The sequence below is a fragment of the Larus michahellis genome, chromosome 9 (assembly GCF_964199755.1).
Source record: "Larus michahellis chromosome 9, bLarMic1.1, whole genome shotgun sequence".
In the NCBI taxonomy this organism is placed as follows: Eukaryota; Metazoa; Chordata; class Aves; order Charadriiformes; family Laridae; genus Larus; species Larus michahellis.
The window spans coordinates 27720166-27743226 of record NC_133904.1 but is presented as its reverse complement, the minus strand read 5'-3'; the positions used below and the strand labels follow the sequence as shown (position 1 = coordinate 27743226).

At 40.7% G+C, this 23061-nt stretch overlaps 1 protein-coding gene across 24 annotated transcripts in view; it reads right to left on the bottom strand.

Annotated features, from left to right (window-relative positions):
* The window catches only part of KLHL13 (kelch like family member 13), an 89545-nt gene that overhangs the window by 3977 nt on the left and 62507 nt on the right, over positions 1–23061 (bottom strand). For all 24 annotated transcript variants that reach the window (XM_074600174.1, XM_074600193.1, XM_074600192.1 and 21 more), the window contains 4 exons: positions 16547–16688; positions 14652–14784; positions 14203–14399; positions 7161–7956 (listed from right to left, as the gene is read on the bottom strand). In XM_074600174.1, the coding sequence (XP_074456275.1) occupies positions 7161–7956; positions 14203–14399; positions 14652–14784; positions 16547–16688 (1268 nt within the window). The remainder of the gene's footprint in view (positions 1–7160; positions 7957–14202; positions 14400–14651; positions 14785–16546; positions 16689–23061) is intronic.

Sequence of the window (23061 nt, the reverse complement as noted above, 5' to 3'; positions counted from 1 at the left end):
TTTTCTACACATTTCCTCTTGCACAGCTCCCTTCGGTGTCTGCTGTAGAGAGACAGGGGAAAAAGAATTAAAACCTATCCCAAAAAGGATCAACACACCTGGCAACCAGGACACTTTTCGCAGACCCGTGTCTTCAGCAATGTCCCACTCATGCAGAAAACCAGGCTGGGTTTTCTCCTTGGTATGTTGCATTGAAATGGTCCTGTGCCCTCAAAAGGGGGCAGCAACTGTTGAGTCATTTTCTATTGTCTTGCAATGTTTCAAGCGCTTGCACAGCAACATACAGCCCAGCCTATGCAAGTCACTAATGCAAACAGTTCACAACAGCCAAGCTTTAAAAAAATTACAAGATAAAACATCGCTGAATCTTGACTGGTGAGAAGCCGTGCCCGTATCGATACACAGCTCAGTCTGAGCGGTGTTCTTTGTGAATTCCAATGTTAAAATCACCAAAGGATTTACCAAATCAGGAATTGCAGAGGTTAGTACTAATTAAAGAGAAACCCAGAGCCCAGGTGTCCTTGCAGAAAGCATTTCTGAGAAGGAATCCTCTCTCCGGAGTGGGGTGGAAGAGGGGCTACGCAATCAGCACAGAGAACAGGAACAGAAAGCAGATTTAATAATGGATGTGAGCAAGCTGGAGAGATTGTCAGCTTGAATAGTAAAATATGACCAGAGGGGCAAGAGATCCTGAAAACCCCTGTAATATAGTGACCTTATGATGCACAAAGCTATTATCAATAATTGTGTTATCTTCAAGACAAATTAAATCTCATTTTAAATAATTAAAATTAAGAATCAGATTCTAATGCTTGTTACACAATGTTTAATCTCTGAAGAGAGATGTTTATGAACTATGCGTACAAAATTGAATCTATCTTTGAAAGTGGCATTTTACTTGCTCTAGAACAAGCTTTTTATTCAGTCAAGGGTAGAAAATCTGAGCCGGCTTTAAGGAATCACTGATGGTGACTTATAGTCCAGGATTACTCATTAACTTGAAGAGACAGAAAAGAATTTAGAAGCTGAGAAACTTGGCATTTTAAAGGCCAGAAACGAGCCTAAACCTGCAGAATCAGCACTACTGGACAGGCCAGTACAGTGCACTAATCAGTAACGCTCATACAGTGACTACAAGGTACCTCACCCTAAACTCCAAATCTGCTTCCTAAAAAAATCCTTTGAAGCATTTTGGAAAAGGAAGGTATAGCTGTGGTCTCCAAAAGATCTCTAGTCAAGGAAAAATTTAGCAAAGAGCTCATTACAGTGACCTTCTAAATTCTCTCTTAGCGGCTGTAAAACATACAACCTCCTTACTGTTGCAAGACAGGATGATATTTTGTAATTCTGTGCAATTAGTGTCTCCAGTAGACATGCTTAAAATAGAAGCTTCCAGTTCCAGCATCAGGAATACTGTTTGACAACCAGTTCAGCATCATCTAAGGTTAAAATAAAAATTAAAAGAAAAATAAAAATCTACATTGCACATGAGAATTGCTAAATTGTTTTCTTCAGGTTTTCCCCACCCAGGAGCTGAAACTTAAATTTAAGAAATACAGAAGAGTGCTAGTCCAGAACGTTAAGTCCATGATATAAGACAAAACCCACTAAATTCCTGTTTCTTTCAAAAGAAATTATATACATCGATTCACAAGTGTGAAGTGATTAATTTCACATTCTTGAAAATGCTTAAAAAATGGTAATGGCAGCCCGAAACGCTTGTGGTTTTCTCAGAGTGCCTTGCACATGCGCTCCCGGTTATGCCAGCCATCTCGGGGCTTTGTAAGATGGGCAATAAAAAACTGATGGGAAGTAACTGAAGTCAACTGAAGTCTCTAGATACTACTGCTGACATGCCACATTAGCCATTTTAAAAACCAGCCCAATATGGGCAAGTTCGAGGTTTACTCTAAGAAATCAGCCCTTCACGAAGCACCTCTCCTTCCATCTAGCCTTCCCGTTACTGCGCTTCCTACTGCGGCCATCCGAAATGAGCCTCGAGCTGCCTTTCACGTTACACACGCGTACGGGTAGATGAAAGTCTGCACAAGGAAAGGTATGAAAATGCATTCAGTCATTCTTCTGTAATGAAATTTTTGTAAAGTCAGGCTTGATTTTTAATAAAGTCAAAAATTCTTCTTGAAAAACTTTGGTATTTTTCCTATTTGATATCCTGCAGATTTTTTATATCCACCAAGCACCAACAGAGCCATAAAGCCAGCGAATGCTGGTGACAGCCGCTTGCCCAAATAAAGGTATAGGCACAAAGAACCGATTCTACAAACTAAATTAAAATTAATTCTAAAATCTAAATTTTAAAATCTAAAATTAAATCTAGGAGCTGTATTTCATGTACTGCCCTCTTGACAACACATGCAGTATTTGCCCAATCCCCAAATAAACCCGTGCTCTTCCTTCTATAAATGTATTCATCCATTCCAATATTCTTTTCTAAAAAGGAAAGCTTTCAACTCCGCTCTATTTAGCAATCAGGAGAAAACAAAGATGTGCAGAAATTTCAAGAACAGAGAAAACCAGATTTGACGTGCACGTAATTATAGCTGTCCCAGTTCTACCCTGAGAGCAGACCCTTCCGACCTGCTGTTCGCTGCGATGAAATCAGCATTCTACTTGCTTTCACAAAAACAAAGGCATCCTCCTCCCACCGTACTTCCAGCCTGGGCAGAGGTGAGGAACTGAAATTTCTAATACACTCTAAGGGGAGGAAGAGCAGAGTACGTGGAAGCAATCACCACGCCAGCGACTACCAGATTAACATGACATTCAACGCCGGACCGCTGTTTATCTCACTCTGCGCCATGGACTGCATTTACAAGAGGAACTGTAGCCAAGAGATCGCTTTAGCGAGCCAAGAGAGCACTTTAGAGAAGATAAAAATGCAGAGGTTGGTGTACATTACTGCCACCACTGCCAGCACGTTGCAAAGACATTAGTTATCTGAGAAAGGAGGCTGTTGAGTCCAAGATCCCTCAGTTTCTGATGTGGCTTCAAAATTCTCTCGGCCATCATGAGTAGAACTAAAGTACTGTCTGGCAGCATTGCAGACAAATCATTCCATCTCAAATCTACCACGCTCTAAAACAAAGCTAATTATTTCCCAGCTGGATAAACCCTACTGTTCTGTTTGGTTGTTCTGCGTAGTTTCCCTGTTTCCTTGCAAGGTCATTCCACTTCTCTCTCTTAAGAGCTCCCTCTGCACTGAAAAGGAAAAAAAATATCCAAAATTTCAGCTATTAAAGGTGCCTGTTAATTTAAGACAGGTATCAGGAAGTTCTATACATCACCTCCAGACAGAGCATCATTCACCAAACACTCGAAAGAACTGCTACTTTACTGAACCTAAGTATATATTCTATATAGCATGAGACCGACAGATTCATTCTCCCAACAGCACGAATGATTCAAGTCAGGCTTCATTTCTGTTTAACAGTGGAACTTCTGATCTGCTCATTACCATAATCCAGGGAAGACAGGCCTCATTTTAATAGAATTAAGCAATCTCCAAAAGACACAAAGCTTTGGCAGTCCCAGGGGACGCTCAGCCTGCACTCATTTTATAGTGCCATCTGTGATGCTATTTGAGGCATATACAGATATTTACCACTTCTCTGTCACTAGCTTCTAATGTGTCTGGGGTTTATTACAGCACCACGGAGCAACTGCGTGTGATGTCCCAAAACCCAGAATCTTCACTTTGTTGTATCTTTTCTATCATACAGCTTGCTTCTGTCCAACTCAAAGCTGACTTGGTTAAATTAAACAGTGCCCTGAGTGATTTTGTCCCTAACATACCAAGGAGCCACTTCCAAATAAGCTCCTACGCAAGAGGTCCTCCAGTTCACACTGTGGTTCGATATTCACAGACCGCCCGGCTGGGTGATGATGCAGATTTTTCTTCTTAACCAACAACATTTAAAATATATGTATTATGTAGTCACGAGAGAAGTTTTTACATAAACAAGGAGTTATTTGAATTGAGGGCACCTGGTAAACAAAGGCCTTCCCATTCATCAGGCAGGAGGTCAGACGAATACCTAACTGTCCTGCCCTGGGCAAGAAGTCTTCTCTTTCTGTCTTTACTGCAGCATGATGATGAAGGTATTAATGAATCCGTGGTCACAACCCAACATCCCCTGAAGCTGGAAAAGACCATCTGTGAAAATGTCAACCTCCCCCCAAGCCTATCAACAGCATGAGCCTGAAGTACCTGGGAAGTACCCAACCGCCCAAGTTTTCTAACACCCAAAAGCACAGCTGCTGCCATCATCAAGTACCACAACCAAACTCTTAAAAAAAGAGCTTCAAAAATCTACTGGTCTGAGAAGAGAAAACAGTTTCCAGAGCTCTGCACAACAGCACAGCTGGAAATCACTGATGAGTTCTGCTTCAGGAGTATCTCTGTGAACCACACCTGCTTTGCCCTCTGCCTCCTTTTCCAAAAAGTCCTGCCTTTTGCACACCCGTATTCTCCAGGCTGGTCTCCTCACGCCGGAGGGCTCTTCTTCTGCCTTCTGGGAATACCAGTGGCAGCGCCTGCTTCGGCATTTAAAAAGAACCAACCAGAATCACGCACAATCCGTCAAGGAGTGGTGCAGGCTTCAGAGGGGGGTGATTCTGCCCCTCTGCTCCACTCGGGGGAGACCCCCCTGCAGTGCTGCCTCCAGCGCTGGGGCACCAACAGCAGAAGGACACGGAGCTGTTGGAGCAGGGCCAGAGGAGGCCCCGGAGATGCTGGGAGGGCTGGAGCCCCTCTGCTGTGAGGACAGGCTGAGAGAGCTGGGGGGGTTCAGCCAACTTCAAGGGTGTTTCGTACCTTCAAAATTCAGCACGTCTCAAAGCTGCATTTGCCACACTCCAGTGGAGGTACCGCACACGTGCAAAGTCACCTGTCCTTACCCAGGAACCAAACTTTTCTCAGTGGTGTGCGCTGTTAAACCAGCAGCTGCGTATTACTGCTAGAGCATGTACTACTGAGGTAGAAAGTGGTATTTACAAAGCTCTCAGAAGATTAAACATTTGAAAACTCTTTTGGGAAGGCTTGACAGCCTACAAAAAAGTATAATTTTTATTCGAGTGAACGTCAGGAGAAAAAAATAAAGAAATTCATTTTAGTAACTTTAATCCTTTGGCCCTTTTCCGTAAGACCTGATCTTCCAGAAAGCTGAATTCAGGTTTTGGGAATGTTTCCTCTCTAACAACAGATTGAAATTAGTTTGAACCCAAGGGCAACTTCTTTAATACCTGTCTAACGCACATTTGACCTTCTCTTCTATGAAAAGCTTGTGAGTTTTTCTCATCTGAAGAGAATGGGAAGTTTAAGCTGCATTTCATCTCCTGGCTGTCAAGGTTTATGAAAGAAACATGAAAATGAGAAGTGACTTGCCTCACAATTAACAAGAAAAGAAACTGAAGCCCCAAATCAAAGCATCAGACAGCTACAATAGCATTTATACTGTTCTTCCCGCAGAATGATCCAATGGCATTTTTCAGGTCTGTGCAGAAATCACTGCAGCATTTTAATGATTTTGTATTTTAATTAAAGTTGCAGAAGAGTTGAGGTCAGCAGAATGATACCGCTTGATCTAATTTAAGAAAAACACTGCAGTTAAGCCTGCTATACACACAGGTTGCACTGCCTTAGTGACAGCCGTATTTCATATCGATTTTGTCAGACTTGCAACTTTTTCACGGCCATAACCCTACTCTGTCTGGCTGGAACAGTACCCAAGGACCGCAACCTGATTATCTGCTATTAATTCATACCATTAGAAAATAGCTCAATGAAGGTCAGGTTTTCTGATACTCGAGATGAAGATCCATACACGTTAGTTTGTGCATTAAGCTTGCTTTTAGAATGTGTTCTCAGGTAGATAAAGTGAGATATAAGAAAAATTCTGAAAACCTCTGGATCTGCATCAGAAAATGGCTGTCTAGGGAAAACAAGTTATTGCAAAACAGTTTCCCATCTTGTTTGGAAGCAGGAGGCATTTTTAAACATCTCATTTCATTAAACATTAGAATAGATTTTAAACTTCTGGGAAAACCAGCCTGTTTTGCGTAGTGGAAGCAGTGCCTTATACGTTTCCAAGGAAAGTTTGCATTATGATCACGAAACAAAGTGTATATGTGAACAACTGAGACGCATTAATTAAAAAGCAAATCTTAGCAGCAAGAGATACTGCCGCAAAGACTTGACAAGCCACAGTTCAGTGTTGGGTTGAATGCAGCGAACAAAATAATGAAATCTTACATCTGGTTTAGATAAAATATTATGCTAAAATTCCACACACAATGACTGTAACAGTTGGATTTTAAAGCACAGACAAATTTACAATTGAGGGTATGCAGTGGATGAATACGGGCCATCCTCTACTGACTTTTTTTTAAATTAAAAGTTACTGTGTATTTATTCTTTGTTACCAACAATCTTATTTCCCTGAAATTGACTTTTTTATTATTTTTTTTTTTTTTTTACTCAAGTAAAATCAATCATCATTTGCAAGGGAGGAAAAAAGGAGGCAGCAGGACAGAGTCACTCATATAAATAAGTTAACTGATTAGTCACAAGATCACAGGCAAAATATAACATTTTTTAGTAGTTAAGAAGTCCAGAATGTGAGTGAAACAAATCGCTTGGTCATTTAAACAAAAAAAGCCAAACAAACAAAAAAAAAGGCATTTCAAAATTACTATCCCAGAAAATTTGTATCTTTTAAAGTACAACCTGCACTCAACCGTGCGTTTCAGTTAAAGTCACGTATCCCTTAAGAGTGAAAAGAGGGGGTTTGGTTTCTCAGCTGAAGTAATAATATTTTTTTGTATATAGTTGCATTTATACACACACACGCTCATACATGTAGACGCACACGCTTACTCCACCTTTGATAAAGGTGAAGGCATTGGATACTATGCATCAGTGCACAAGATACCTGTATTTGGAAGTGTTTCTGTGGAAGCCCTTCTAAAATTAACTGCTAATAGTATCCAGATAAATTTCTCTAGGCATTTGCTGTATTTCCAGACAGAAGCTGTACGCCAACAGCTTCACCTCTGCTCCTCTCCACCCGCTCACCGGGCAGGACGGGACTTCAAGGCCCAAAGAGCAGGGCAAGAAGCCGCACGTGGGGAGCAGCACTCACCTAGCTCACCCGCCGCGTTTCGCCCACCGACTGCGTACAAATGTCCTTTGAGGGCACTTAGGTGGAAGAAGGTGCGCTTCTCATTTAAAGATGCGACTTGCATCCACTTGTTGTAGCGAGGATCAAACCTGAAGACCGTGTCAACCGCCGTCTTTCCTTTCGTGTCGTAATTGCTCTGGCCCCCGACTACATAAAGAAAGTTTCCGATCACGGCGATGCCGTGCTGGTACCTCGGTGCATCCATGGGAGCTAAGGATTTCCATTCATGGGCCTTTTCATCGTACATGCGTAACTCCTTGCTGACCACCAGCTGCTGCCTCAGCACTCCCCCCAACGTCACCAGGTGCGTGCTGTCCGACCGAATGGCAGTTCTCTCCGACTGCATAACTGGCTGCATGTATGGCATCATTTGGTAATTGCTGGCTTCCAAAAGCAAGTTTACGCAGGTGTTGTCAGTTCTCATGAAGTCCACTGTTTGAACATAGTTAATAAGATCCTGGGGTGTCATCAGCGGAAACCTGATGTTCTTCATGAGCTTTGCAGCGTACTCCATCCGAGGCTCCTCATAGCGCAGCCAGCGACAAGCCGCCTTGAAGAGTTCGAGTTCAGTGCAGTGCTTAAGGCTATTGCTTGAAAGCACAAAGGCAAGACGTTCAAAGGGGAGTTTCACAAATTCACCAGTACTTAATAACGCAGGGAAGTTCTTCAGGATGAAATTATTAACATATTTATCCACTTCTGTGAGATTGTACGTGTTGGCAATTCGCCCAACCTCAACACAGTTTTCCAACGAAACCTATTAAGTAAACAGAAAGAGGAATCAAAACACTTTCTTAATTTGGTGCCTAAATGATAATGTAGAAATTTAATGAATACTGTAGAATCAGCAATATTTCATCATTTTGCAATGCTCAAGGTGATTTACACATGAGCAAGTAAATATGCAATGTGGTGTATAGATTCATGACTGCAAGGGGAGACCCAATGTATTCCTTATTTCGAAGAAAGAAATGAGACAAGAAACAAGCAGATGGCATATATTAATTATGTCAAATACACTAGACAATGATGATACATAGCAATTACACAGCACTTCATCTTTGAAAAGCTCCGCAAACATCTCCGTAAGAAAGAAATGTGGAAAGTACAGTTAAGGGAGAGGTGATCAGCCCAAGGTTACAGAGAATAATGCAAAAGTAGGTCTCATCATTAGACATTTTCTAACATTATTAACATTGTATTGTCATAATAATGCAGGCAAAGAGAACAGCACAGCTACCTTGCCCATGCCACATTGCAGACCACTTATTTATAGTGGTCTTATTTATTTATGAATAAATAAATACCACTTATTTATGAATATATTCCTTGCAAATCAAGGTGGTATTCTTATGGGATACGTTCAAAATTAAATATGTTTCCTTGTCAAAAATAAGACAAAGATAGCCAATTTTTTAAATTTGTTTTTTTTTTTGGGGGGGGGGGGGGAGGGTAAATCTAGGAGGATTTTCCCTAGAAATACCCAGCACATGAAATGCTTTCACAGTATGGCTTATACCCGAATTTAATTCAATACTTGAGGGACCATATCTTGGTAACCACATCTTTTACACTGTCAGTGCATCTACCTTTCTTACATCGTTGGCTCCTAAATTTAAGAGGTCACTTGAGATCCAAGGCAGAGGGACAAAGACGGGCAGGAGTAAACCCAGCCGATTAATTTCGGCAAGCTCTATGGTACACATGCAAAGCAAGTCAATTTTCAGATGCTTCTTGCTGAGAATTGCACCTTTTTTTTTTGCATTCAATCCTTATTCTAACCCAAGCTTCACTTACGCATGCTTTCTAGTCCCGGTACATGTCAGTCCTACTCAATGTCGACAACTTCCACAACTTTGCAACTCTCGTTATATTTGTATTGCCAAAAGAATTTAAGCTTGCAAATCTCATGCTTATTTTTAAAAAGATTATGAAGATTGAGACCTATGACCTGATTGCAGTCTAAGGACTAAAAAACCTTCAAATGACCTTCTGATCTTGGCAGAGATTACAAGATTTTAATACTGTATAACTCAAGCTGATCATTGCCCTTTAGTACCAGACAATTCAAAAGTCGAATGAGTATAGGAGATTTTTTTTAAATTCACTAGAAACTGATCTAACTTGCCCTAGAGTTCAGAACTGCAGTCATCCAAAGTCTTCATTCACACATCCTGAAACGCCTTCACACAAAGGTTCCAAATCTTATTCTTCATCTCCAGGAACACTAATCCTGGAATCAGGTCCTATCCAGAGGACGAACGCATGGCAGACTGTCAGGAGTTCTAGTATAAAATATCCGTGCAATATATCCATGGAAAGTGTTTTTGTATTAGCAGACAGATGACATTATTTATACCAAAATATAATCACATCAGCTAGCAATGACCTATAAAACATTCTCTGATGCTTAAGAAACTTTTTTTCTTCTCCTGACTGTTTTTGAGAGTCAGTAGGAAACTAATTTCTGTAAATTTCCTTTTAGGATTTTCAATTTACATAAATAATTGCATAATGGAAGTAATAGCATACCTTAAATTAAGTAAACGAAACAGAACATCCTTACTTCTAAAATTTCTTTCAAACTATATAAAAAAAATAAAGCAATGGAAAAATCAGCCCTTAACACAATATGCCACAAATCTTAACTCTTGCTATGCAGTCATTGTATTTAAAAACTACATTGAAACACATTCACTGGCATCAAACTACAGAGATGCGGCACATTGTCCGCATCGAGGTAAGCAGACAGAAAGATACGACTGCATACAGAAAAGGCATGTTCGAAGTCAAAGATCAGAGCAAAACCCATACAGGTTATGTACCGTTGGTCCAAGTGTTCAGGTTGCAATGAAGAGTTTGGATCTATTGCAGAACGCGTGCCAGTCGCCGAGTGCCCAGCGTGCACCCAGCCATCACAACAATATTACACTGTAAATCTGTGCAACTGAATATATTCCTGGAACACTAACATTTGAGAAATGTATTGATACGTTATACACTGCTTAATGACTGATGAACACGACATCAACAGTTTCCAGTCACCCCCTAATTCTCAGAAAATTTACCTTGTACTGCCTTAATTAATCCACTGGAATTGTACTGCACTCAGGGTTTTATTTCATCCCACAATTGCGAGTACTCTCCATTATGCTTATGAAATTGTGCACTTTGGCACTAAAATTCTACCCTCACCTCATATCTGGGTACTACATTAAATATTTTCTTAAAGGTTACTCTCCTTGCCAAAAGTGCTATTACCGATTTCCCTGTGCTCTAAGATAACAATAAATGTACCAGGCTAAATTATATTGAAAGATTTTGGTCATAAAAATATATACTCTAGAGATTCTTAAGTCCTGAGCTGAAAAAACAATCCTTCAACAGAATGAAATGTAACAGCTACTTTTACTTAAATATTTAAAATTAAACAGCATTAAAATACAATAATGCTAATTAAACACTGACCTACTTAAGTTACTCAAGCATTGACTTTCAAAAAACCAGTTTGACTTACGCTACGGTGAATAGGAGAGGTGTGGAAACCGTGCACTATGGAAGTCAGTCAATCGGGAGCTCATCAACAGACGGAACTGCTACTTCGCAAATCCCACCAAAGTGGATGGGAGGAATGGAAATAGCAGACAAAAACATAAGCCTGATAGTACAGGGAACCCAGAAACTAGTAAAGATACTCGTGCAGAACCAGCTAAAAGCCATACCTGGACAAACAGCTAAGCAACTTCATAAGAAGTCAAAAAATTTAGGTAAACACTATTTTACTTGGGCTTCGACTCCTGCGCAGAGCTGCTCATCCGCATTACTCGTTTTGATTGCTCATTACAAAGCATAAGTAAAAGTTCCAGAAAATACAAAAAGCTTTTCAAAAGATAAAGGTCAAGCACAGCACAATATTACTAGAGCCTGAGAAACCAAATGCAAAAGCCAAAGTACTTTGTCAAGAAAGCAGTTGATTTAATTCTTTGAAATTTTGAAGCAATCAACCAAGCTCTGGTAAAAAAATTCCTGACCATGAAATACTACAAAACCGGACACCGAGCAAAATGATTCCAAGTATAAGAACTACGGAGACCAGCTCAGGAAAGGTAACATGCACAGAAAGTCAAGTCCTCAAGCCCAGTACCACAAAATATTTAGGAGTCTAACTTTTTATTTCAATGACTGTTAGACACTGAAGTGCTTCGAAGGGTCTAAGTGTAAAAGACCTTCCACTGCCCTGAAATCTTCAATTTTTCTGGGGGTTCCCATATATAGAAGTCCAGAAATAACAGCACAGGAATTTGGTAAACTCGGAAAACTGACTGAATCATCCCCCCCCCCCCCAGTTAAAAACGGTGGATTTCTGAACTGGCTCCCACACAACCGAGACCATCTCTTGCTTCATCCTCAGTTAACCACGTTCTTGTGACCAGACAGACCACAATATTTGACAATTTGCCACTTGCTACCAAAACAAAAAGCGCAGAATTGTAGCAGGAATAAAGTTTTCTTATGCAACTACATGGAAAGGTACAGCCAAGACATTAATTCTCAGTGTTTTGGAATGTTTTCTTTAATTACAGTGTAACATCCCCTTCCCCATTACACTGATTTTCCCCTGAGTGCTGTAATTTACTTGGATAAGTTTCTCATCTTTCTCCATTTTGTACACTGCTGCTACTTCTGCAAAAACATTATTATGTGTTCTCTAGCACTCACTACTCTGAAAACCTTTCCATGGCATTTTTATTAATTTTAATTACATTATGGCTCATTTAGATGTGGACCCGGGAGTACAGCTATATAGCGTATAGCTATAAATATTTAAAAATAACACTAAAAGTCAGACTGAAAAGATCTTAGGAAGTATTCCAGTGCTTCTCAGGGAGTCTGCTCAGCTGTAGAGCAAAGATTATCAAAGCAATGGGCTACTTGACTGGACGTGTGTAAATGCAGAACAAATAAAAGAATACTTATGAGTCGGCTACAACATATACTATTCTTTGAAGGTCTCACTATTTTTTTTTACACAAATTAAGCTGTAACCTTAACCTTATGTTTTTCTTTGTAAATATTTCCAATGTCCTCTTACGAAGTAATGCAGTTACATTACGCTTTACATAAACCAACTTCTATTACCTCTTTAATAATGGACTCCCTAGGCAATTTGAAGACAATTAAGTATTTGTCTGAGAATGGCTGCATCAGCCCTCAGATGCCGCTCTTGGCTAACTTCACTAGAAATAAGCCCAAGACTTACTCGGAGAGATTACTTAAATGAAAGAAACGCTACCTCAAAAATGGAGTGAACCTAGTATAATCTCTGTAAAGCCAAGATACGGTATTTACAGAAAACAAAGCCCACCAGCTTGGCTCCCAGCTCTTGTTCCTGTTCAAATTCCAAGGAAAATTAATTCAAAAATTCTTTATACAATGATGCTGGGAACATAACCCGGCTTTTGTCCGTTCTCTATAATTATACAATGAATGGGATGATGTTCCCTTAGACATCATTATAAAAGAAAATATTTAAGGCAAGAGAATCAATAAAATCAAGAGACTGAATGAAGTCTTCCTGATTTTGAACCTCACCCCTTCCAAATAGTGGTATCAAACAAGATGTTTCTTACTTGAACCAACACAGTGACTGAGTCACCATCATAAGTGAAGGAACCTTTAGCAAACAGGCATTTCAAACAATGAAAAGACTTCTTCCAAATAAGCCAATTTAAGGTGAAAGCAGCTCTTTCCCTAGGCAAGCCAAGTGAAGAAGTAGCTCTCTCCCCAGGAAGGAAGGGGAGAAGGGTCCCCGGGGCTCGCCTCCCACCAGAGGTGGCCGCTCCACTCCCCTGCTGCCAAAGACCTTATTCCAAGTTGGCATTATTGGCTTTTGCAAAAACAGAAGTTTGTTTTCAAACGCAGAGAAACCTGCAAAACTGTTTGACGTTCAATCCGAAGGGAGCATGGCATTCTCCTCCAAAGCACAGACTCGAAACAAAAGAGGACACCAGCTCTGGAAGAGGAAGGGGAGGAGGAGGAAAAAAGGTTGTTATCAAAGTTCTCCCTCCCCCAAGAGCGGGTTCAGGATCTGAGATTTTAATCTGTGTAATAAATAAAAATCAGCGCAGCAACTCTAAACCATAAATAGCCCATACTGCGTTGGAACTGCAGTATACTGCTGTGCAGGGCAAACTTTTTATTTGTTCGAGCTGCACAAAAGCAACCACGCTACACGCTGCCTAAGTATTAGTCTTTTAACGAATCCTTACTGGTAGAAGAGGAGGGGGTTGCTACTGTGGGGGCTGTCCCCTGCTTACAAAATGACTTATGTTGGCAATTGTGAAAAAAAAATTTCCCAGCAGGCATTCAAAGACATTTTTAGTTCTAGCAAAATACGAAAATTAACATAAAATCCTTGTTGCTACTTTTCTCATGTAACAAGCAGCATTTCCGTGACGTGCCTATTAGAGCTCCCTTAGAGGATATATTATTCTAAAGAACTGTGACCAGGTTCACTGGTTTACAAAGAAGATGGAATTCTCTCCGTAACGATCACTGCAGCTGTGGGATTTATGCCTCAAAACAAAAAGGTTTCAAGAAAGTATACTACCAGACAGCAACAGCAGCTCACTCTTCCATCATTTTTTTCAGCTTAACTCACCAAGGAGCTTCCTTATGGAAGGATATAGAGTGTGAGGACATGAACTAAGGAACCCAGTAAGGAATCCAAGAACTATGATTATCATCACTGCAATACGTTTGGGAATTACGAAGAATTTTAATATGGTATAACATCTATATCAAACTCACACTGTACATAATACTCAGAAGAAAAATACAAAGCAAACTTGTTCTTTCTGAATGTAAATTATGAATAACAGCAAGTTTTAGACTTAACTTGAACTATTACGTAGTCACTGTTCTAATTCAGGAAAAAAAACCCAACAAAACAACATACTGAGACCTTAATCATTGTAAACGTGAAACAAGCAGTAATCCTTACCCCAGAGATAAGAAACACTTTACAGAAGTCCAAAACAGGTAAAATCTGCAAAAAGCTGGCAGCTTCCAGAGTGTCCTGAAGGTTGTCCATGTTAAGGGAAAGTTTCGCAGTATAAATGAAATCAATGATCTTCTTTAGACCTATTTTGTTCACGCCATGAAGTTTAATGCACATTAAATCCTGTTCCTTCATTCCTCCTGAAAAAGACATGCGAGTAAGTTTATGCGATCGTTTTGAGTGAGCTGAAATAATTTCATAAATTCATACAAAATTACAATCGAATTTTAGAAGTTTAATTTAAAAACCCCTATGCAACAGCAGAGAGTGTACAACTACACCGAGCGGTTTGGGGCCCGGGGCTGACTGGCACACGCCACTCACGGTGGGATTGAGCGCCCGAAGGATGGCGAGCAGGAGGCAGCATCACGCATCGCTGTAACAAAACCCACCTGTGAACATGGCCTTGAAGTAGTCGCTGGCAGAAGCCATCATCGCTCTGTGAACAGGAAACACCTCGTCACCATCTCCGGGAACAAGTGTCACGTCGCAAAGCAAACCTTCCACTCGCAGCTGGTCAAAACCCTGCAAGAAGAGCGTAATGCAAAGCATCCCTTTGATGTGGGAGAGGAGTAGGAATCTCTTCTGTTTCATTTACGTCAATACTTATTTACTTTTAATTACATAGGTACTGCAGTTCTAAAAAGTCACTAAGAAATAACTTGTTATCTCACAACCATGATCTCGAATATATTCAATGATAATTATTAATTGGAAAACAGGCAGAATAATTATTATTTTTCAGAAATGGATGACGAACGTAAAGAACACTGGGCCTTAGAAAGTAGCTTTGTTCCACTAAGTAAGTTATTTTCAGGAAGGAGAGCGTTTCGTTAGCTTATACTCCAGCAATTGTTTCAGGTAGGGACTGATCTCTTTTTTGGACACACGTGCATTCTAGCCATATTTCTGTTCCACACCAGTTTAAGTGCTTTGCTGCAAAATACCGAGGCCTAAAAGGAAAGGTGTCACCAGGTTCTATAATGATCAAATTTATTATCTAAGTTTACATGGCAAAAACTCCAAAATAAGCTCACATTATATATGTGATCTTTTCCAAATTACCCATAACGGCAAACTGTAATAAAAAAAAAAGAGTCACCTACAACAGTATCCTAGAGATCCACTAGAGTTATACCCGGTTGGGGATGCTGGAGGACAGGTGGAATACTTGCCTCCTTCACGCACTGCGGAACAGAAGCTCAAACATCCAACTGTTTCCTTCAACCAAGCATGTCTGATGTATCTCCAGTACTAACAAGAACGTAAATATTGTCTTTATAGATTTAACATTTCGAGCCTCCATGGTTAAAAATTTAGGTTATCTTAAAGAAAGGCTGTATTTTTAAAACTGCAAGGGTAAGTAAGACACGAACATTCAAATTTGTTGCACAGAAAAGAACAGAGTGCAAATGAAAAAATGAGTTATTAGCTCCAATGAATACCAGAAGCCAAATACAGGTTTATATAAACTAACATATTTCGATGTCTTGGACAACTTGCCTGTAGTTTCTACAAACAAGGCTCCATTTGCTCCACTTCTCCATTTGCTCAATTTTTGATGAAAAAAAAAAAAAAACGAAATGAGGGGAGATAAGCTCTGCACGGTTTGCCCAGCAATCCCAGCATCGCTCTCTGCGGTTATGTCCCTTGCCATATTAACAGCGAGTGCCTTTGCCACTAGTGCACTGATGGCTAGAGTCTTTGTCTAATAAGCAAGGCACAACTCTGCAGTCGGTGTTTTACACTGTTGCTCTCCCCATCTCTCTCCTTCACTGATGCTCTTTTTGAGTACAAAATACACAAATCAGACCTGAGAGCCTTCGTAGTCCAAGAAGTTTCTCTTTCGGATGGTAACCAGTTTATATTGATGGCAGTAACCTCCGTCTTGCATTGAGGGAAATCTTTCCCTTGACCAACTTTAGCTAGAAAACCTAGAGCAAGTGGACAACTCCAAGCACGCCAAAGAAATAGTCTCAAGATTACAATACCTATAAAACCTACACAGACATAGTGAAAAATATTTAGAACAACTTAACTTGCAACCCGAGGAAAAGGCCGGGGTGTTTTCCCAAGCTGTGGCTGCAAGTCCAACCTCTAACTCCCAGGAAAGGGAGTTCCATGCCACGTGTGCCTGTGGGCATCAGCAGCACGCCACGCGAATGTGGAATTTTTTTGAGGCTTTTTAGGAATTACTAGTCTGATAAAGACTATTGAGTGGAGGTATTGTTTAGAGCAGGCAAAACTCTCAGTGCAGATCAACAATGACACAAGAATATTTAATTACCTGTAACACCACAGAGCTGTGAGTATTGCTGGTGAAAAATCTTGTGGTCCCTGTCTTAGAAGACTGTAGATGGGCAGAGACGCCCATATCGCTGCTACCGAGAGATACTTTCATATGAGGATCCTCCTCTTCCACCAGAGATCTAAGAAGATTAGAACAAAGAAATCTTAAACCAAACTCATTTTCATTCACTGCTCCTGTGTAGTAAAACCAGAGTCTTCTGGGATGAAACGTCCTTAGTGCTCCCCTTCAGCTAATCTAAGAAAGCGAAGCGTTAACAGTCTCTAAAACAGCGTAACTTCAAAAGCTTATTTTTCAGATAATGAATTTTTCCTTTTCCTTCCACCCCCACCTCCCTGTTTGAGACACTTGCACACTACTTTATTTCTGTGTGCTGCCAGCATTGTAGGATGCGTGCAGGGGTTTCATCCAGTTTCTTACCAGATTGCCAAGGAAAACCAAAGCATAATATTAAAGTCCAGTAATTTCATTCTTAACAGCTTGCGTTATCTCGCTCAAGTCGGAACATAATAATAGCAAATACACACAGCGGAGTTTCAAGCTGTAACTTTACACTTCCCTTCTAAACCCACAACCAGAAGAACTCCCCTAGGACATGACATCCAGTATTTTGCTACTGCAGGCCACCACTTCATAATTTTAAGATTTGTTAGTGTGAAGTCAATACTTATGTTTTTGATTCCAAGCAATTACTGTCCAAATCTAGATAGGAAGGGCGAATTTCAGGTAGAACGGTTAAAGAATTACTGCACTATTATTAGCCTTCCGTTTTAATCCTGAGATGTAAATTAGGTTTACGTTAAAAGATATGCATATGAGATTCTAACCACCCTAACCTGTAATTATTATAAAATGTAAATAAATTTTGTCTCCAGAAATATTAACAATAACTACTTCCTGTCATTTCCGTGATCTAACATACTACCTATCAGCATGCATAGCGGTATAATGCATATATACACAACATTAATTAGCAAACATAAGCTGTTAAACCACAGATGAGGGCATCTTCATTATTACTAAAGACTCCACGTTTCAAAAAAAGATTCATAGCAGTTTGGCATAATTGCTGCAAATCTCAGATATAAAAAGTTTTCTAAGTTTTAAACGCACAGGTAAAACACATTGGCCTCCAAGCTAGTTTCAGAAATTACTTTAAATAAGTGACAAGAACGTGCTTAAATTCCTCCTCTCCCGCTCCCCCCGCCCCGCTCCATTTTGACTGTGATCACCATGTAAGGACAAATTTGGAATTTGCGGGAAAAGAATTTTCATAATTTTTTTTTTTTTAAAGTTTGGGGGGGCTTTTTTGGTGGTTGTTTTTTTTTTTTTCCCCCCTGAATATTTACCCTTGCTTTCCTGGGGTACATGGGCTACGTAGCGCAGTTTCTGAAACTCCCACACTAGCTAGCACTGATGTCCCTTGTTCAAACCCAGGAGAACATCAGGGCAGCCAGGAACACGTATTCAAAGCAAAGTCACCACTCAACAGCGCACACGGATTTGAAAGGGTGAGATTTTACGCACACAGACACAACAGACTGCAGGAACACGAGTACATCTGAATAGCTTTGACTTCTAACACCGCAACCCCCTACTCAGACGCCTGAAAATATTAACAAATGTGGACGTACTGCAGCATGCAAGAATTGCAGCATTTTTGAAACAGAATTATCTCTATTTTATAATACAAATCCAGAATGTAATTTTTAAAAAGTTTTACAGGGTGTACCTTAGAAAAGTGCTCTCCAAACTATCTTTGGCATCCACCAAACGCAAACAGCGACGTAACTCAGCACCAAGGCAGTGCTCAGGACACAGCAGATTTTTCTTCACTTTGTCCTAGGGGGTTTTGGGGGTGGTTTTTTGGTTTTTGGGGGTTTTTTTGTTTTTTTTTTTTTTTTTTCTCCTTTGTTTGTTTTAGTTTTAATACAGTCACATCAAGGAAAGAGTCTAACATAATTTCAAAGGACACCCAGTCTCTAAATTTGCACATGTCTTCCTCAGAAGAAATGTAATATAATGCGGGGAGACTTTAAGCGTGGGTGGGAAGGAACCGCAGATTCAACTAGCGTGAGCCTGGCTGTATTTGCTCTGGAAAGATCTTCCTGAAATGTCAGATCAGATAGCCATTGTATGAAGGAGCTTTTAAAAGACTTTTTCTAAACTCAGAAGAAAACAGAAGGTGTATACATCACTTAAAATCATCAGGAAAAGAAATGTACACGTGAAGCCATTTTCTTGGCTGTTCAGCGTGGGCTTTTGTCACATTTGCCACATCCCCCATGCTACACATTTCCCCACAGCCAGCATATTCGGAGGTTTAAGGAATGAAGGCCAAGACCTCAGCCATGGTTCACTGACCCCCAAGCCTGGCGGAGGTAACGGCAGCGTTCCTCTGAACGGGCCACGTTACACACCACGTCCCAAGCTGTGTCCCGAGAGCTCCTCGAGAGCACGGGATGCCTCCTTACCACTGCACAGCCAGCAGAGAGCACCCAGGGCATTGCAAAGCGCTCACAATACTTAATAAAGTAGGAATTCAACATGCCAGCTGTGGCCACAGGCAGCTCTTTCCCCTACCTGATTGCCAATACATAACAGCACCTGTCCAATACCTATCTCACACGTACAAGCTCAGCAGCTCACAACTTGATGCTCTTCTGCAGAAGAGATTTTCACTATTTCTCGTGTATGTAGAATTAGACATTAAAAATTGCCAACTTCCACACTATGAAAATCCACCAGAATATAAATGTTAGAGTTCTAGTCTCAAACATTAACTTGGCTGCGTATGACTATGAGAATACGCTTATTTAAAGATAACCAAATTATATCATTCCTGTATTGACTTTTGCTTTATATCAAAAACAACTCCCCAAAATCCACCACCTTCTTTACCTCCAGTGTAACCCTTTCAGAAGATGCCAGCACCCTCTCCAACTATGCAGAAAGTGGCCCTCCAGAGCTGGCTCTGGCAGGAGCGACCACGCCAGTCAGCAGTAAGACCTGACGGAAGTGCACTGATCCCCCAAATCCCAGCCTTGTGACATTCACCGAGAGGGAAAGAACATTCCCGGAGCCACCAGAAATGATGAGTTTGTCATTGCCTTTGTACCAGTTGCAGCGCTGATCTTTCAGGCACCGAGAGAACCCCGTCTTTGTACGGCCAAGGGACAGTGGCCCGGCTCTCGGGCGCTGGGCTGATGCCGGCACACAAAGCAGCAGCAAACCCTCACCGCAGCCAGAGTCATTTCATACTGCCCTGCAAAGAAACCTTCAACAACCCAGAGTGTGACTGCTGCTTGGGGGGCTGTAAAGTGAATATCAGAGACCGCTCTGCCACTCACCCCCACAACCGACGGGTAACATGCTTTATATCCGACCACGCTCCCAACAAAAAGACAGTAAGTACATCTGTCTTGTTTGGACACTTACTGGAGGTGTTATTTACGTTCATTAACATAGGTCCGCTAAGCACTATCATTAATTAGATAAAAATTAAGGTAAACATACCAATTTTTTTTTACTTTATTGTAAGTACAGTATATCACAATTAAGCATACTACCAAAGGAGAAAGCGAATTAATTTTCTAATTAATTTTACTGTTCTGATCAATAGAAATCATTAAACAAGAGGGGCAGCAGTGGCATTTTTAAGCAGGGTTAAACAAATAAAAAAAAAAAGTTGGAGGAGACAGCTAAAACTGCAATAATAATGTGATAAATCTCAAGGAGTCGCTCCATGTGTGCTGCTAATGCCGCGCTCAGCACACAGCCCGGTCTGGAGGGGGCTGAGGACACAGAAGATCAGGACCACAGGAAGGCTGGGATTTGATGAGAAATGAGCAGGAACACGGCAGCAGCAAGGCAGAGGAGTGGCTCGACACTTCCCACACTGCCGGGATCAGGGAAAGGCCCGGAGGTTAATCAGCTGCTCCCACCGAATAAGCCATCAGCCAGACATCTGTCCAACCTCACGCCATTCTTTCAAGTACAGCACAGTTTTCCCCAGCCGCTGTAACCAAACCCGCTTTTCTCATGACTTCAAGTTAATCCTCCAAGAACTTGTAACTGGTGTTTTGGTAGCGATGAAATATGGAGTGCGCATTACGTGGATGTTAATTAAATATCTTCATTTCCTAGCTTCCTGTCAATTTTGCAGGAAGATAGCTTTGCTTTTCACCACTAGAGAGAGAGAAGTAAGTTTCCTTTCTGTAGAAGACTGCCCACTAGATTCGCTTTCATTTATTTTCTCTCTAAAGATATGATTTTTAATCTTGTTCATCTACTAAAAGGTACCTGACCGATTTGTGCAATTAGCAATTACTTTAGAACTAGAAAGAAGCCTGTAAGCCAAAAGCTGAGCTACAAAAAAGAAATAATAAAAAAAAAGAACAATAGTTCAAGAGTCTCGCCAAGCTAATGTGAAGCCCCACTGACTCTTGGGCTTTGTGTTGTTTTGGGGGTTTGTGTTTCAATTGTTTTTTTGTTTTTTGGGGTTTTTTTTCCATAGCACAGGCAGAGGAAAACCATAGCTAATGACCACCCTGGTGGAGAAAACAGAGTTGAAATTGGAGTAATTTACTAGTACTATTTAATATTTCATTCATTTGAAAGATACAGGTTCGGTGGCTTTTAAATATTATCAGGTATATAGTTCCCTAAATCTTGTCACAATGCAGGACAAAATATGGTGGGGCAACAAGAAGAACAGTTCACTTCTGTTAATGAAGAGAAGACTGGAAGTCATCTCAATGGGTCTTCACGAGCCCGAGGTTTAACTGCTGGCCCTGCACAGGGAGAAGCGGCAGAGGTGACTATTGGGGCTGGCACAAACATTGAGGAGCTCAGGATGCTAAACATGCAAGTTGAAAACACAGAGAGCGACCCAGGTATTTACAGGACTTCTGTCCATTGCTGCTCCCAGTTCCGTGCGCAACCTCCGTGGATTCCTTGCAGTGAATTACTGAAGGGACTTGAACGGAGGCACCAAAACGTGCACCCAGACGGTGTGCCCAGAGCACAGAGGCTGAGCCGGGGCCAGCAGCTGCCCTCGGGCTCCCAGCCCTCCGCCGAGGGCTTGCTGAGGCACCGCTGCCACTGCACCTTCTTCAAAGGATGCTTTAGGTACTGGAACCTTCCAGCAAACATCAATGAGTATTATGGAAATGGCTGGAATTACAACATAGTGAACAGAGGCAACTGCCTTCCTAAAGCACTTAGCAAATGTTAACCTGTGAGAAGAGTCCAGAGGCATCCACGTGACCCATGAAAGCAAGGACCTGTAGAAACTAAGACAAGTTTTACCGTCGACTAAAATACTCAAATATGGCGTTGCCATTTTGCATACAGTTCAGTGTCAGGAATGGAATAAAACAACATTCTGTTACGGCATTTTCTTCCAAAGCAGTTGAACTCATTTCTGACTCAAGAGAAACAAGGCAACTGTGAATATTCTTGGGGATTTGTTCATTCACATCAGTAAAGCATTGATCTGTTTGAAATTGTCAGAGCGTAGTGCACAGTCTTGGAAAACAACGTCAGGAGATCAGCCTACAGCTACAGATATTTTAGAGCGCGTGTTCTCTGATTTATTTAAAACCCACAGTCTTTACATAACTCAGTAAAAGCTTGCCAGAGCCATACTGGCCAGACAGTGAATTCTTAATTTGGTGAAGCTCAATAGCTTGTTTTTGAAAGGATTATAACCTTATTTTCTCTGTCAAATCGCTGTTCAATGAACCATGACTGCAAGTGTTCTGGTCACTGGTAAACGGCCTCTTCAGAAATCACTCCTGGGGTGTGCCAGTACTCTGGCATTTATCAGCAAACAAAGGACCGGATTTCAATTTCATACTAAGATATTCTTATTACAAGACAAATCTTTACTATTTTATGATCTCTCAAAAAAAAATCTGGTATATTACAGGGCTATCCTCTACATGCAGCTATGCATGTATTTTGCTAATGAACATATTAATGAAAAGGCCGGTGAAATACAATGAAACTTTCATTTACTGTTAGACAGAGTAATTCTTTACTTTGTATGCATAATCTGCCAAAAAGTATTTTAGTATGCTTAGTCTGCCAAAAAATAATTTAAGTATTGACTATCTTACTGTCATCTCATTATTAACAGATGTTCCAGCTTCATAAGTAATGAATTTAGGAACTCCCCGACAAATTACACAGCCACCTAGGAGCTCAATAAGCATAACCGACATGGCAGCATTGCATAAAGGAAAATCTCATCATACTTCTATTAAGAAATTCAAATATTAATATAATGCAGCTGAAAAAAATTACACAATCATGGTATTTCACATTTCTTCCATTCTGTACCTTCACTCATACAACTTCAGGACATTCTTTATTCTGGTAAAGAGTTACTTTTACACTTGTCCTCCCCTAAAACAATACCTCATCTTTTTATTTTTTAACATGAGTTTCTAACTTAATTCCTTTGCGGTATCAGTAATCCAGTAAAACTA